This window comes from Ostrea edulis, chromosome 7, assembly GCF_947568905.1.
Source record: "Ostrea edulis chromosome 7, xbOstEdul1.1, whole genome shotgun sequence".
Lineage (NCBI taxonomy): Eukaryota > Metazoa > Mollusca > Bivalvia > Ostreida > Ostreidae > Ostrea > Ostrea edulis.
In genome coordinates, this window is record NC_079170.1 from 17,208,732 (window position 1) to 17,226,921 (window position 18,190).

The window sequence follows — 18,190 nt, forward strand, 5'->3', positions numbered from 1 at the left end:
TTTATGACAAACGGGATAATTTCAGCTTTATCGTCAACTTCCCATATTTATGTTGCAAGATTCTATTATTACCTGCATATGGTGTTTATATCTCTCAACTGATTCGATACGCAAGAGCTTGTTCTGCATATGATCAGTTTTTAATCGAGGCAGGATACAGCAAAACAAGTTGATTGTGCAGGGGTTTCAACAGTCTCGTTTAAAGTCAACATTTCGCAAATTTTATCGTCATTATAACGATCTAGTCTGCCAATACAACTTATCATTGGGTCAAGTGCTGTCTGACCTGTTTCATACCGATTATTAGACCGTTTGTGGCACACTGATTTTGACTACAGATAACTCCATTTACTTCATCAAGATATAGAGTTCAATGTGGGTGTGATCGATCGACAGGGGATGTTTACTCCTCCTAGACAGCTGATCCCACCTCTGGTGTGTCCAGGGGTCCGTGTTTATCCAACTATCTGTTTTATTCCTTATAGGTTAAGAGATTGATCACTGTTTGTTATATTCACCTTTCATCAATATATATTAATGCAAGGTGAAGATAACGAACAGTGATCAATCTCATAACTCCTACAAGCAATACAAAACAGACAGCTGGGCAAACACGGACCCCTGGACACACCAGAGGTGGGATCAGGTGCCCAGGAGGAACAAGCATTCCCGGTTGACCGGTCACACCCGCCGTGATCCCTATATCCTGATCTGGTAAACGGAGTTATCTAGTATCTAATTGTGTATGCTTAATCAATGTTGAACATTAGCTATAATCACAGGATGCATATGACTTGCAATATAATATGCAGCTACAATCATGATTAATACATTACAATCGAATGCAACAGTTCCATTACAGAAAGACGATATATAACTAACATATAGAAAATGCAGTTTGTCAAATATTAGCTCATTTCATTAAAGAAAATTATGTATTAACCCTGATTATAATATTATTTGATTTTCCAGCGGCAGAAGCATGGACTTGGTTTGAGGCACAGAAACTATGTAGAGAAAACAATGACAGCCTACTAAATCCTCGTATGCACAATTTACCGAAACGGAACTACAGCTACTGGACCGGTGATTATCGACGGTATTCATTTAGGATCAAAATTTTAGGTATATTACATTTATTAAAGATATACTGGGTAATATTCAGTGAATGACTGTCAAACATTACGTTAGAAAATAATGCTATCAAATATTATTTTGTGGTATTTCCATACCCCGCGAACTAATAGCATCCACGAAAAAAGACAAAACTAGAATGAAGAAAAACATGATTACGAAATAAAGTCCCCGACAAATATGTATATACCATTAAAATCATTTTTTAAAATTGACCCTATGAAATTAAATCATGAAAGGCGAAGATAACGAACAGTGATCAAATATTATACAATCTGTGAAAACATGAATAGAACCACATAACGATTTCTGTTTCAATACCATATTAAAACATAACTTAGAGATGGAGAATTCCATCGCTAAATACAATATTGCATTTGGCACTTGCTAACATTTTCCCTTAATTATAGATTGCTACAAGGAACATAGTAATGATGCTACACAGAACTTTCAGATGGATATTCCATCGGCAGGCTTCTGTCAGGAGATATGTGCAACTATGAATTCGTCTATATTTGGAATTAAAGTAAAATTACTACTTTTTTACGATATGCATGCAAATGCATGTATGTATGAATATACAATATGTATGTATGTTTGTATGTATATATGTATGTATGTATTTATGTATGTATGTATGTATGCATGCATGTATGTATGTATGTATGTATGTATGTATGTATGTATGTATGTATGTATGCATGTAAGTAAATGTGTATTGATGTAAGTAAGTATGTATGTAAGCACAGACCCTGAAACGTATTACTACAACAGTGGTACGGTGAACGATTGCTGAACGCATTGGGAACGAACGATTTTGATTGGGGAAACGAGCGCTGAACGGTTTGAATGTAATGGTTCTCAAGGAATAGTTCTTATTGGAAACGGAACGCTTTGAAATTGAGAACGAATTGTTCTCATCGAGAACGGAACACTAAAGTCCAAGATGGGAATGAACGGTTTGGCCTACACTCACACTCAAAATCTGCACTTCAGACACTTTCACTACTTTTCATTCATGCAGGAAAGAGAGAAAATAATTATTAAAATAAAATTTTGATTTAATCAAAATTATGAATATTCTAAAATGTAAGAAAGGGGAATGGAAGGAAAGTAATACATACAGTTATACGTGCCTTAAATTTCATATGGGGATATTTACATTTACAGAGAGCATACTTACAATTACAATTAACATTTCGTATAAACCTCCATTGCGTCGTGTACACGGACATGGGAACGATGATTGTCGAACATAATCGGGTTGCTGAGATCGAGGTCATGTACAAAGACGGAAATTTACGTGAGTAACTATACGCGTGTTTCGTTTGTTTTAAAATACCATATCGTTTTGTGAATTACAAGGAGAGCTATACGTGTAAGAAAGTAATAATTACGCAAATGTGCCACACAAATGAAATTCTGATAGTGGATTTTCTATAAAATTGGCATGTTACAAATCTGATATGTGCTCAGTGTCTGTCTTTCGTATTTGTTTTGAACTAGTGACCTCCGAGTTCAATGTACATCGGACATTATGAGCAGAAATTACTGAATGGGTGACAATGATTCATGAATCGACATTCGCTGTTCATTTGACTGCTTTATTATTCAGAATAAAAGTCGCCAAAATGGATAGAATGATATATGTGCATGTAATTTGATAATTAATAAATGATAAAAGCTTTAAAGTTAAAAATCGCTAAAATGATTATTTTCAATAAACATTTTTTTCCCTTTGCGTTTACATGTAAGTCCTATAGGAAAAAAAGGCATTTTTCAATATCATGGTGACTTTTGTTGATTGATGGTACCAATTCGACACACGTACATTAAAATATTTGAAGACACCTGTCAGAATTTACGAGGAATATCAAGGAAGTCAATGTTACTGCAAGAATTTCTTCTCTTCATCAACAGTAACATTATTGTTATTCATTCATCTTTTCATTTATTCTTCTTCACAGTTAGTTGATTTCCGTTCACAACCTTGGTAAAGAAAATTTGCCTTTTACCCCAAACTAAACATATACTCTGTCGTGTCGTAATGAACTGGTAGTTTGTCTTTAAACTTTTACGGATTTAAACTGCAGAATATTCCACACTTGTACATCTTTCAATTATTGCGTCGAATCAACAGCGATAGTGTTCTTCCATCTTGACTAAGCGCCATGTTGACCTACAATAATGGACTGATGTGGAATGCTTTGGGCTGGAAACAAAACGCTGAACAGTCTGGACGGAATTCCAGTGGAAACAGAACGGAATGGTTCAAAAGTTGTATAGTATTACGCTTTAGGGTCTGTTTGGTGTCTGCCTGTCGGTAGCTAGACATGTATGTATGTGGGGGGGGGGGGGGGTAAAAAGAGAGTAAAAAAGAGGTCGATTGCGAATTCAATTTGATCACTTTAAAAAATCCATAGGTATACTGAGGATAATCCATAGATACACGTATTTATTTAAGATAAAAAAAACTATGATTTCATATATGTGCTTATGCAAGGTGAAGATAACGAACAGTGATCAATCTCATGACTCCTACAAGCAATACAAAATAGATAGTTGGGCAAATATGGACCTCTGGACACACCAGAGGTGGGATCAGGTGCTTAGGAGAAGTAAGTATCCCCTGTCGACCGGTTACATCCGCCGTGAGCCCTATATCTTGATCAGGTAAACGGAGTTATTCGTAGTCAAAATCAGAGTACTATGAACGGTCTAACAATCGGTAAAATAAATGATAATAATGATGATAATAAATGATAAATGATGAATTTAAAATAATGTTCGATATTTTTCTTAAAGGATGAAGAATGTAAATGTTTCAAAACGCTTCCTGTTGACAAACCTGTTAAACAGAAACAATGTGCTGTGACACCTCAGACTGATAAGGAAATCAAATTTGCAGAGCGTGGGGGTGAATTTGCTTACACTTTATACGAATCAGGTAAAGAAAAGCACGCATTCATATACATGTACAATTATATAGCTAGAAAGAGGGAAAAAGAATATGAAAAACTGGCGTTTAAGAGGGGGGATAATGAAATACTTGTGATTTTCCTTCGTCTAACAATGACCAATTCCTCAGCTCAAATATATCTGGTATGTTGGTTTTAAATAGAGATAAGGGTGTTTTTGTTTGTTTTTATGTTTTTATGTTGTTTTACGCCCCATTCGAAATTTGTTCAGCGGTGGGCATGTAGAGAAGCTTTCGGTGAAGTGCTACAGGTTTTATGAGGTGACCTAGTCAACCTCGTATAGTCACCATCTTTTTCAAATGGTGGACCTGCGAATTTGCTACGATTTTCATTTCGCCAATATTCTCTTCCAACTCATCTCCCAATGTATAATGATAGACAACTTCATTATACTGAGATGAAAGACGAAGATAACAAGAGGGATCAACTCATAACTCCTGTAAAATTTGATATAGGATTTGCCCCTGTTAATTTTAATAAAGAGATAGGAAATTACCAATGTCTTATTTGTTTACCTTTGTCCATGAGCTCTGAAAATAGAGTTCATAGGGTAATGTAATAATTCATTCCGAATATAGATGTTTTCTAACGAAGAGAAAACTTTCAATTAGTCAATGTTGTGTAGCGGTCAGCCGTATTCGATCGTCGGTGACCAGTTAACTCAGTTGGTAGGGCACCTGACTAGAGATTGAGGGGGCCCGGGTTCGAATCCCGGTCTGGCTTGTTTCATTTTTCTCCCTACCTGTTACATTTGGTGTCGTTGACCACCTTTAGACTTGCGGATGAAAGTCCTGCCAAGAGTAAAAGAATCTGGGTTGTGTGTCTTTGAGGGCGTGTAGCGGTCAGCCGGGTACGATCGCATTATATTTGGTGCCGTAGACCAGCCCCTTGGACTGACAGGTGAAAATGCCTGCCTGGGGATACAGATCCTGGGTGTGAAGACATTTAAGGAAAGAGGAATGTAGCGGTCAGCCGTATTCGATCGCCGGTGGTCAGTTAGCTCAGTTAGTAGAGCACCTGACTAGAGATTCAGGGGGCCCGGTTTCGAATCCCGGTCTGGTCCGTTGCATTTTCTCCCTTTCTGTTACCGTTGTTTTATGGTTTATTCTAAACAAAAAATGAAAATCGGTTACATTGTATACGCAATATAGGTATCCATCCGATAGTTAGTAACTACACGTGTGTTTGTTTATCTACCTCGAAGAGTATTCTGGGAAGAAACGCTGATCCCGTTCTAAGTTGCTGACAGATCAAGAAATATTCGATAAGTTATCGTCATTTGTCGATTATATTTAACGTCCCTTCCGTTACCGGTTATTCAATTAATAAAAGGTAAACAAAAATAGACAGGATAGATATCGGGGTTATTGACCAATTTGAAGTAGGTCACGTCCGTATAAATTCAGTTGCATTATCTTTTACATATTGACATTGATTGTTCAAAGCAATTTTGTGTGAAGCTTGAAATTACGGAACACAGCTTTAGAAAGAATGATTAAAGCGGGTCACTTGGGAAAAATATTCTCCCCTAGAAAGATTTTTTTTTAAAAGAAATTAATATTGTTTGGGATATTTCAACGTCCCGTGGAATTAGAAAAAAAAATATGTTATTGTACATGTAGTTAGGTAGTAGAGCAAATGTAGTAGAGAAAAACAGCGTTTCAATTTGAGATAAAATGTAAAAGTGAGAAAGCTTAATAATTCAATCACGCATTTCTTATCATATTAATGCCCAGTATAACATTTTACAAGAAACATTTCAACAGTCTCGATTGAAGTCAGCATTTCGCAAATTATATGGTCGTTATAACGATCTAGTTCGTCAATACAACCTCGCATTGGGTCAAATGCTGTCTGACGTGTTTCATACCGATTGTTAAGCCGTTCTTGGCACACTGATTTTGACTGCGGATAACTTCGTTTACCTGATCAGGATATGGGGCTCACGGCGGGTGTGACCGGTCAACAAGGGATGCTTACTCCTCCTAGGCACCTGATCCCACCTCTGGTGTGTCCAGGGGTCCGTGTTTGCCCAACTATCTATTTTGTATTGCTTGTAGGAGTTATGAGATTGATCACTGTTCGTTATCTTCACCTTGCACTTGAGAGGTGCACACAGGTATTGCTTATCGGGGGGGATGGATTAAAAGTATGAGTGAATTCAAGAGATGAAATCTCACATCATTTACAAAAGTGAAAAATTAAGAAATAAAACATTAATCAAGATTATTTGATGTATATCAAATAGTCCACAGTTAATTAAGATTGGCCAACGCAATTCTTACAGTGTAAGAAACAACCTGGTTCGAACTATCTCACCACAAGCCTAACGCGGAACGAGTTAACTTTACATTTAGCAGGAAATCTCCCCTGTTCACATCGGGAAAAATTCAGAGAGAGTCCATTGCCATCGAGTCATAACATCGACTTATTTCCATCAGATACCCACCTTTTTACCGTCCAGCGACACATATTGAGGCCTAACAGGAGCCGAGTCCGAGGGAAGCAGTCCAGTCGGCAATGTCAGCATGCCAGACAAGGCAACAAAACATGACAACGGCATTATAGCACCATCCCGTAGAAGAGGGACTCACAAGCAATCCCTCTCGGAGTCACCATCACAGTGCCCCCCCCCCCCCCCCCCCCCCCCCCCGAGGCCGAGGGTATCCATTCTTCCACCGTTCAGACGGCTATAGAAGTAGAGTCCTGGACAAACGACCCCCCCTTCAAAGTCAACCCTGTAAGTCATTGAATTTTATTAATCAAATTCCTTATTTACAAGTCAATCCAAACACTCAATCTAGCTTTGATGAAGCTTTAGGAAGCCATATACCGAACAAACTTAAGCTCAAGATCTGGGAGGGTCAATTTATTGACCTCTCCCTGCTGCTTAAATCCGCAGCTGAACTCGATAATTTTGACTCTCAGGGCAGTCTGCGAATTCAAAATGGCAAACTCTGCATATCAAACTCGAGACCCAATTCTTTCAAGTACATTGAAAAATGGACTTCTGCATTTCTTATCCTTACTAGCGTGATGTTAGAAAAAATATCCCGAAAAGTCTCAAGAACTACTAAAATACGCAAGGGATATCAGACTTGCAGCCAGTAGATCTAGTTCTTGGTTTAAATACGATGAACAATTCCGCCTTCATAAAGTTTTTGCACCGTATAGCTCGTGGGAGGGAGATCAATACTGAATTCTGGCTTCTCCATGTATCTGCTGGCAACAAACAACCTACACAAAATTCACAAGCCCAACCTAATCCCCCAACCAAATAACCTTCTAACAAACAAATTTGCATTGCTTGTAATACGCGTAAAGATTGTCGTTTCTTCCCCAGACGTTAAACAATAATCAATCAATTAATAAACCAAGTACTTCAGATGTGTCTATCTGGATAATCGGATCATCAATTTCATATCGGGTTGGGTTGGCGGCACAGCACAAACCAGGGGGCTCCGACCTCAACCTACCAACAAGGATCACTTGAAACGGTATTCGGGGCCTTAAGTGGAATCAAGTTCAAGAGACAATCTCAAACATCGTCAATAATGCCCCTCCAGACATCCTGATCTTTCATGTGGGATCAAATAATCTTACTCCCCCCCTCCCTATCACCACTTCCAAATCCCTTGCCAACATGATTCAATGCACCTTATATAGATACAATGCTCTATGGCCAACACCTGCATTTTATATAGATACGATGTTCTGTGGCTAACAACCAAACTCAACTGGTCAGGTTTACTTGCTAAGCGCTATCGGCATCATGTACCCGTAAAGGACGGGCACAAAATCAGCAAAAAAACGTCTAAGGTTAATAAACTAATGCTAAAGTTCATGGTCAAGGAAGTTCGGGGTTTTTATATAGATCATGATCATAATATCAAGTTCTCAGAGATGCAGTTATTCCGTCAAGATGGCACTCATTTATCCAGTTTAGGAAACCACGTATTTCTCAATAATCTACAGGCAGTGTTACATTATTTCCTCTCCCAAGATAAAAACAGCACCCATTCCCCTCACTGACCCTTTAATTTCCATGGTCTGGCTTAGACAGTCAATTTTTACTTTTACTCTTAACAGTAATTCACATACATGCCTAGGTTGGCTTACTAAGTAGTTTAAATTCACATATTCAGGGCACAAGTAATGTATACCAAACTCATTTTTCTTGCTTTATTAGAAAGCCTTGTGTATGACGGATATTGATGCGATATTTTTTATATTGCAGACATATTTCCTGTGTTACCACAAGATAACATGCCTGTATTCAGATGCTGCCAGGATGCTACCACTATGTCCATTTTCGTCATTTTGCTAACCACATACTAAAATTTGGGCAAAGCTGTTTATTTGTCGCATCTTTCTAGGGGGGTCGGGACTGGGGAGTGCGTTGGAGTAGTTGATCACTAATTCTGCGTCAAAACTGGCTCACCCCACCTGCTACTAAAGCAGGGGACAGGTAGTTAAGGTATACCCTCCAGATGACTACTAAAACAGGTCAAAGGTCAGTCAATATTCATGAAAATATTAATTTCTTGAATAAGTTGGTAAAGTTTATTTCATGGGGTTCTCAGCTAGTTCATAGCTGTGTCACATCCACCTCCTACTGAGGGAGGGGATGCTACAGGCTGGTGCATGTTGCGACAACTGTAGGAGGGTCTAAAGCTTGCTCCGCACTTGCAAATTAAATCGGGTAGCACGCAGGAGCCAGGTGAGATGCGCAGAGATATCTACCCCCTTAGAGCGTGATCACCCGTTCAGGCTGGGTACCTATGTTCACATAGGGCCCCCGGTCTTACCCCTACTTTGGTACTTAAACTGGTGCACTGGCCGCATCACCAGTTCCACACAAAATTTTTGTATGCGACCTTTTCCACCATGTTTGTTATTGTTGCATCCTGTTTCTGATGAATTCAATAAATATTCAAACTTATATCATTCTTGTTAATCCTGCTGCTAAGCAGCTTATCAAGGATTACAGGGCAGCAAGCTAAGTGCGAACATGCCTACTTCGTTAATTCATCATACTATTATTAGGTCAATGTCACATTCAATACAGGTAGTAAGTCAAATGTCTCACAAATGGCTGTGCTGTATACATATATACGTTACAGTCAAATTAGTTTCTCCAATAATTATAATATGTCTCAGGCCAGATCAAGGTCATGTAGCCAATTCTATTATTAATATGATTTGCAAGGGTTGAACAATTGATGTAACAAGGGATGTAACTTTAATCAAATGATTTGCAGGATTAGATTAATTATAATAATAAAGTTTATGTAGCGTCTTATATAAAAAAGAACTATTCTAAGGTACTTTACAAGGTAAGAAAAGAAATACAACGCTAAAACACAATTAGAAGAAATTAAATGAATGTACAACATGTTTGTGAAAAATAAAGGAAATATATCGCAGAATGGACTTGATAAAACGACTTAATGAAAACAGCATTATTGCCCTTGGAATCAATATTTTGAAACATATAATTGATTATTCATAAATAACTTAGACTTTTGAAATGTTTTATGATTAGCTGACAGGGCTCATGGGGCTCACGGCGGGTGTGACCGGTCAACAGGGGATGCTTACTCCTCCTAGGCACCTGATCCCACCTCTGGTATGTCCAGGGGTCCGTGTTTGCCCAACTATCTATTTTGTATTGCTTGTAGGAGTCATGAGATTGATCACTGTTCGTTATCTTCACCTTGCATTAGCAGGAATTTTTACAATAACGATTGAAAAAGACTCCAACAAAATTTATGTTTCCGTCATGCCTAAATCTTGTTAATCATTGACTTTGCAAAATCTATGATGACACAGGGGGTGGAACTACGTTGAGAGATCAACAATTAATGAGATGACAATTTTGCAATTTAAAGAGTAATTGAAAACTTTAAAAGAGATGATACATGTAGTTCTTGAAACAAATTGACCAGTATATGTCTCGAAAACATGGAGTAAACTCGGGTGACCAGTTGCAATTGGTCACCGTGTCGTCCATATCCATATCGTCCGTAACAATTGTACTTTTTAATTTCAGTTTTTCATAACTGCATTTCCAATATCTTTTGAAATTTGGTATGAAATATCTTTGGGAAAAGGGTGACATAAATGATAAATTTCAGGACTTCTGAACCCAGTGGGTCTGCGGATGTGCAAATATTGACCAATTTAAAAATTCTTCTCTACAACAATCTTTATGAAACACTAAATGCATAACATTCTACTTGATGTAGAGCAGGAAGGCTTCTGCCAAATTTCTAAATTTCAGGCTCCCGGAGTAGATGTTCTGTAACTTAAAAGGCGAGACCAAACTTGGCAAATACTGTTCATGCTTAAAACATTTAAATAGTATCTTCTTTAACGTCATTGATACTAAATTGAAACTAAATGGATATCTTGAAGGAGAGGTTGTCATTTATCAAAATTGTAGATTTCATTTTCATAGAGGTAGGAGTGGGTTATGGTTCCAGGGTGGAGCCAAAATGGTCAAAGTGATTGAATGTCTTTATCATTTCAAAACTCTTTAATTTTGGTGATACTGTATGCAAACTTAAGGCATATTTAGGAAAAGCAGAAAGAGGTATACAAAGATTGGGAATTTTTGCAATCCAAGGGTGGATCCAAAATAGTTACGAAAGGCGAAGATAACGAACAGTGATCAATCTCATAACTCCTATCAGCAATACAAAATAGAGAGCTGGGCAAACACGGACCCCTGGATATACCAGAGGTGGGGTCAAGTACCGAGGAGGAGTAAACATCCCCTGTCGACCGGTCACACCCGTCATGAGCCATACATCTTGATCAGGTAAACGGAGTTATCCAAAGTCAAAATAAGTGTGCCACGAAAGGTCCAACAATCGGTATGAAACACGTCAGACAGCATTTCACCCAATGGTAGGTTGTATTGACAAACTAGACATTTATAACGACGATAGAATTTGAGAAATGCTGACTTTAAACGAGACTGTTGAAATCCCTGCACCATGAACTTGTTTGTAAGTAGCCCGTTTCAATTTAAAAACTGACCATAAGTAGAACAAACTGTTGCATATCGAATCATTTGAGAGATGTAAACACCATATGCAGGTGATAATGAAATATTGCTACATGAATATGGGACGTTGACGATGGAAAAGCTGAAATCATCAAACGTTCATGTATGACGTATTGTGTAAAATCTGTCATCAGTAAGAACACTTTTTGGGGCCTTTGTGGTGTTTTTAATGAACACACATATTGTTTTATACTGCTGCTGAATATAAAAATTTAGCCCATATAATATTATAAAAAACAGGGAAAATAATATAGATTTTGTAGCTCGTAGGGCTATTGATACTTTTAAATAATGCTCAGCTGACCGATGAGGTATGTGGGCATTTGGTTTTATATTTTAAAACTCCCACCGATGTGCCTGGTGAGTACAGTCAATTTCAACCTGTTTTCAGAGTCTTTATTCGAAAATTTACACCGGTATGTTGATAACTCGGTTCCTAGTCATCTTTTCTCTATGACAGCTCAGGTGGTATTCAAGTTTTAAAATAAAATCCTTAGAACGAAAGTAAAAAGAACCTTGATTGTACTTAAAACATAATGAAACGATATGACAGCGAAAATCCAAAAGAATTAGAAAAAATGAGATTTTTGTGGAGAATGTGTAACTACTAGCATTCACCATGGATTTAATATTTTTCTGAACAAAGCTGTGTAGCAATTTCACTTGTTTGTATTGCTTATAAAAAGGTTGATAAAAAAATCGCTAGCAGAGGGGATTTCTCCAAGAAGGTGATTTGTTGTACAGGCATGTCATAGTTTCATAAAATCATTCATATCTTCATCTACCTGATTTATGTTTATCATTTCTACTTTGGATCAAGATCAATAAACACATGTATCAATATCAAATATTTACTCGGGTCATATGATTGATGATTTTGAAGGCAATGTTCCTTTCCTTTCATTTGCTTCTACCTTAAATCTCTGCTTTGAAATCAATCAAGAGGTTGGGTTCAGCTGCTATATTTACAGTTGATTTAAAAATCTACATGTATGTATATAATCCTCAATCATTTGACAGTAAACCTAAATGCTAATCTAAACAATGGCAGTATGTGGATTTTCAAACTTAGATTTGCTTCCTGTTGATTTTCTTTTTTTTTTTCAACTTCAAGGAATCAATTTTTCTCTAGCAGCATAGGTATTACTTATAATGCCGAGTACATGTTCCATGTGCTGAGGAAGTTTGTCGAGTTTTGTGGCGTCTCGCTAAAGATGTTTTAATAGTTACTGCAAAATTTGCTGCTTTTTATTTTTAGTCAGATCAATTTTCGCAAATTACAGGTATATTTGTATTATAAATAAAATCCGTGTATCTATCACAATTTCATCTTTTAACTATTGCTTATCAATGTTTTAGTTCTTACTTGCAATTTATCGAATATCGTATAATACAAATGGCTTCTATGCTTTTGCGTATAACCCTGAGTCAACCTCTGAACTTATCAATAGGTAAATCGTGTCATACGATGTTGCGGATCATACATGTGCCACTGTATAAATTGCCTATATTTTGCTATAAAACATTGTTCCGCATTACGTCAACAGACTTATGTGTTGATATGATGAAATAAATTCCATTAAATCTTTAGTGATTGAATTATGAAGAATTAATTTTATGTATCATAAAATTTTACCATAATGGTATTTCTGACGACATTTATATTTTTTGTAAACAATATCAAAACAGCGGTGTGTCATGCTCAAACTGTCTGAAACCAAGTTACATGTATAAAATATAAGTTGGTAAAAAAGAAGAAAGACAACATTTTCTCATATTAAATTCTTTTGGGGAAGGTAATTTGAGACCATAAATGTACATGTATTACACTCACGAAACCCACGAGAAATTGAACCATTTCGAATGATAATGATTCAACTGTACTGAAACACACTTATTTGCATTTACTTACTCTCAAGATTAATAACAACAGTCATATACAGTTTTGAATATTAAACGTCTTTCTTTCTGTACCAGATTTCAACGTCACAGAAAGAGGTGCAACTACCTGTGTTGCTGTACAATGTCAGGAGAAGAAACAATTCTACTTTCATTCAGATTGTTCGTTGCCGTTCCAAGCTGTTTGTAAAAACGCGGGTAAAAGCTCTAGAATACCAATAACTCTGATTGAAAATGTAGATAGATGTAAGAAATAGATTATTGGATCCCTGCATTACATAAACATGTTACATGTTACATGTATTTCCAGTAAGTCTTTACCATGATATTTCCATTTCAAGTTTCAAAAAGCAATCAGAGCTGGAAGTCATCAATGGAGATATGTAAAGATCAACATTCTTCCTATTTGGTGGGTAATGTTTCCCTAAATGACGTTTACCAGACGTGTGACAGACTCGACATATCATTGACCAGCCCTTCATGGATAGGTGTCGCAAAAGAAGTATACTACGGATATGACCGCGGTAAGATAGCTTTCATTATTTCTTAAACCCGCCATATTTGCGAATTGATATTTAATACATAAAATGTACTTTTCAGCTCGATATAGGTTAAAATGTTAAAGGTTGTATGAATACGAAAGTAACACATTTAATTCATTTCAATAGGAATAGTGTCATTGATTCCAAAAGCTAACATCATACACCTAGCGATTCGAGCGATGATAATTTAACTCAAACACATGGTATGGACGTCTCCATATGAGTGAAATATTCTCGAGAGGGACGGTAAACAATATACAATCACCAATGCATCGCATACTTTGTAAACCCCACACACGAATAGTCAAAGGACTAACCTTTCAAACGATACTTATTATCTTGATCTATCAGCACCATCTACAGAATGTACCTAGATAGTTTACAACATCTAAACCACATGTTTACTACTTCATGTTTTTTTCTTCAAATAAATGAAATATGCGGGCTAGGCCTTCATGGAGCAATACAAATTAAATAGTTGGGCAAACACGGACTCCTGGACACACCAGAGATGGGATCAGGTGCCTTGGAGGAGTTGTAAAGAAAAATTCACAATAAGTACGACATTTCAAATAATCCAAATGACCCCTGAAAACCGATATTTCTTTGCTGCAATGCCACTAGAAAACTTAGAAGTTAGTTCCTTATTCATGGTAGTCAACCAGTTCTCTCTGGTATGTTACAAAGCAGCTGATGTGTTTAAGGTTCAGAATCATTAAATGTGAAAATGAGTCAATTACAATTAAAAATATATTATACATCAGCATATTCATTTTACCCGTATTGCCCAAACACGACCAACTGTGATATCTATTAGAAAATATGGCAAATCACGATAAATTAAAGACTAGACTTTTTGAAATCATAGACAGTTGTTTCTTCAACAAAAATGGAAAAAGAAAATATTCATATTTAGTGATCATTCATCCAAAAATTTACTTTGTTAATTACCGCTCTGATTCAACGCTCAAGTACTCCAAAGTTGAAATAAAAAATGTGCTAGAGTTCCTTATTGACAATATCTTCGTGGTCTTTGGTAATCAGGTCTTCCAACAGTCTGTTGGAGTTCCCATGGGCACGAATTGTGTTCATTTGTTAACTTATCTGTTTGTATATTCATACGAAGCAGAAATTATTCCAAAACGTTTACGTGAGAAGAGAAAATTTCTTGCTGTGGACTTCAATTCTACATTTAGATATATCGACGACGTTTTGTCTATTAACGATAATAACTTTCATTCATATGTCGAATCGATATATCCCTGTGAACTCGAAATAAAACACACCCCAGAGTCGTCCACTTCTGCTTCATACTTCAATATTTTATTGAAAGTAGACATTAAAGGCAAATTGACAACTCAACTGTATGACAAACGGTATGATTTCAGCTTCTCCGTCGTCAATTTCCCATATTTATGTAGCAATATTCCATTATCACCTGTAAATGGTTTTTATATCTCTCAACTGATTAGATATGCAAAAGTTCGATCCGTGAATAATCAGTTTTTAAATCGAGGCAAGCTACTGAGAAACAAGTTGATGGTACAGGGGTTTCAACAGTCTCGATTGAAGTCAGCATTTCGCAAATTATATGGTCGTGATAACGATCTAGTTCGTCAATACAACCTATCATTGGGTCAAATGCTGTCTGACGTGTTTCATACCGATTGTTATTCCGTTCTTGGCACACTGATTTTGACTACAGAAAATTTTGTTTACCTGATCAAGATATAGGGCTCACGGTGAGTGTGACCGGTCAACAGGGGATGCTTACTCCTCCTAGGCACCTGATCCCATCTCTGGTGAGTCCATGAGTTCGTCTTTGCCCAACTATCTATTTTGTAATGCTTATAGGAGTTATAAGATTGATCCCTGTTCGTTATCTTCACCTTTAATGTACACTCCCATCAGTACAATTTATTTGGTTCGTGAAAGGTATGGCGTATAGTAACACCTGTTGTGCTGAGAACCTTATATCAAGATAAAAAGTTTGCTACAAGTACTACATTTAGACAGCAAATTGATCGTACATTAAGGGTGTACTCTCGTGGTACTGTTACCGCAAATGAGTCTCCATACTTTTTAAAGTCGTAACTATGGGAATACGTGTGTTTTATTTTGTATGCACAAAGAAGAACATTAATATCTGTTTTTATTTGTAAGTAATGTTAATAAACTTACAAAAATTAGTTAAAACATGACAATTTTTTACTTATTTTCTCATTTTACGACATTCACGATGACGTTGCGATTGTAAACAAACTCGAGCTCGAAGACGCACACTGTATGATGTCGCATTTAGTCTATTCTAAAGCAGTCCAGAAACATACATGAAGTAAAAGGGCAGTTATAGATCAGTCTGCATCCGATATTCTCACAAGTGAGTGGCAGACAAAGAAAATTACAGACAAGCAGGCACAACCACGCACATGGTGACACACTACAGTACTGTACATAGTGTCGGACGAGAAGGATGTTAGCGATGTAGTACCCGAATCAAAGTCTGCTGATATAGTATGAATTCGTAAGTTTTTCAATATTCAAAAATCTACAAACAATGTAGATCTGTACCTAAATTGATATGCGATCTTCCCGATCCCGCCTAGTCGGTCATGAACGAATCTCTCTCCTAACGTTCAATGTATCATTATTGAAGCATCATTTTGATTAAAAAGTGTAATCTAGATCATTGTTTTAAAAAAATCGTCAAATTATACAGCGAATTTAATTCATTAAAAAGAGTTCAAAGGGAAAGGGGGGGGGGTTCCAATCTACAGAATTATGGCGCGCCATTCGTGTACAAATTAGTTAAAACAAAAGATAATTTTGTTGACTACATATACATGTATAGATATGTTTTTTTTTTTTTTGGGGGGGGGGGGGGGGGGCTACTAAATCGATAATCTGTTTCTAATCAGTTCTGGAAAATTAAGTTATTTTATCAAAATTTTATTTTAATTATTCCTACAAAGTGTAATTGTCAAAAAGTTTTGATAATCTAAAAAAGTTGGTGTATTAGCAGTCTGGTGGTAAAGCTAATAGTATATTCTGTTCTATTGTTAAGAATTTACAGTATTGATAGAAATTGAGTTCCAATGTTTGCTTTTTAGCTTTTAGCTACATCCATTTGGTAACCACAGTGAGAGGGATGAGTCGTGCTATCATCATATAAAGAATCATACCTGGAAGTGCATGGCCACATGGAAGCTGACTGTTAAAACTAGTTTTTGGATAATAACTCAAGTACTTTGCATTCTATTCAAACCAAATTTGGACATAAAGATACATACAAAGAAAGGAATATGCCTATCAATTTTGGGATCAGAAGGTCAAAGATTAAGATCACAGTGCATGGAATTTACGTGGGTACGTTAAGGCAGGTTCTGAAAATTTTTACTGGGATAAAATCCGCGAAACAATGTGACGTCATAATTGAAATAAGTATATCACTAAGTATATATGAAATTCCGATTTTATTTTTTATTTAAGTTTTATTTATGCATAAAATAAACCATGCAGCAACTAAAATCCAACGAAATTCGAAATGCTATACTGCTCTTGTGTAATTTCTGTCTGATCGATATGAAAGTAAACTGATGACGTCATGACTATACATCGAGTGACGTTGACACATGCAAGGAATTTGTTTATGTGTGTCATGCAAATATCGACAAAATGTGGAGTATTTGAAATATATGACATGGGATATATGGAATATATATGTGAAACGATGAGAATTTATTGATATTAAGAAGGTATGATGATATCATTCATTGACAATTTTGTTTAAAGGAGAAAACATTCCATTTAGCATGTCGATCAGATTTTCCTCTGTCACACACTGAAATAAAACTGCAAAAGTAGCACATTAGGTCGCATACTTTTAGAGACTTTTTATGCACTGTTTGAAAGGTCATAAACTAATGTACACGGCAATTACTGATAGAATCGTCTGTTAAGAAAACTTTTAAGGAAAACTGCATAGCATCAGTGCAAAATGTAAAACATGGGCTAGATGGTTTCGTGTTTAAATGTTCAATAATTATTTCTTATTGAAAGTGGTAGGATTCTATCAGTAATGCTGATATACTATGGGTATCCTACCGTCATTATCGCCAGTTAGACCAATATCTAAATCTTGGGATAATGTGTTACTTTTACATTTTCTATTAAGGCACCTCCATGATCTATTTATAACAGTCATGCAATGACGTCATACGGAAGCGCATGTTTGTCATGTTGTTATGATACAAGATGTTCTCATGTAAACAACCAAAATAGTTCTTAAGAGTTAGTAGCTCCCTCTTTTTGTGTAAGACAGATTTTAAAAATGATGCAGTTTACGTGCATAAATGAAGCATGACCTGCCTTAACATACCCGAGTAGAAAATGCCGATGCGGGAGCATATGTTTTACACATTCTGTAGTTGTAAATGAATTAGTATTGTATATATGCATATATTATTTATGTTGTCTGATTATTTATCATATAATGAAATAAATATATAAAATTTGTAAATATGAATTGAAAAATACACCTTTCATAACAAAACGTATATTGTTAT

At 36.3% G+C, this 18,190-nt stretch overlaps 3 protein-coding genes across 3 annotated transcripts in view; all 3 read left to right on the forward strand.

The window, feature by feature from the left end:
- LOC125663541 (uncharacterized) overlaps nt 1-18,190 on the forward strand; it is a 110,344-nt gene that overhangs the window by 35,417 nt on the left and 56,737 nt on the right. The window lies entirely within an intron of this gene.
- The window catches only part of LOC130047875 (uncharacterized), a 33,943-nt gene that overhangs the window by 10,975 nt on the left and 4,778 nt on the right, over nt 1-18,190 (forward strand). Inside the window, exons 3-7 of the mRNA XM_056143518.1 lie at nt 973-1,125; nt 1,545-1,660; nt 3,940-4,081; nt 13,162-13,281; nt 13,425-13,607. Of these exons, the coding sequence (XP_055999493.1) occupies nt 973-1,125; nt 1,545-1,660; nt 3,940-4,081; nt 13,162-13,281; nt 13,425-13,607 (714 nt within the window). The remainder of the gene's footprint in view (nt 1-972; nt 1,126-1,544; nt 1,661-3,939; nt 4,082-13,161; nt 13,282-13,424; nt 13,608-18,190) is intronic.
- On the forward strand, nt 13,731-18,144 carry LOC130047876 (uncharacterized). The gene is made up of 2 exons (XM_056143535.1): nt 13,731-16,149; nt 16,736-18,144. The coding sequence occupies exon 1, from the start codon at nt 14,448-14,450 to the stop codon at nt 15,357-15,359; it is 912 nt and encodes a 303-aa protein (XP_055999510.1). The 5' UTR covers nt 13,731-14,447; the 3' UTR covers nt 15,360-16,149; nt 16,736-18,144.

Excerpts from the sequence above, each read along its gene's own strand:
- LOC130047876 (XM_056143535.1), top strand. The coding sequence starts at position 14,448 with ATGGCAAATCACGATAAATTAAAGACTAGACTTTTTGAAATCATAGAC.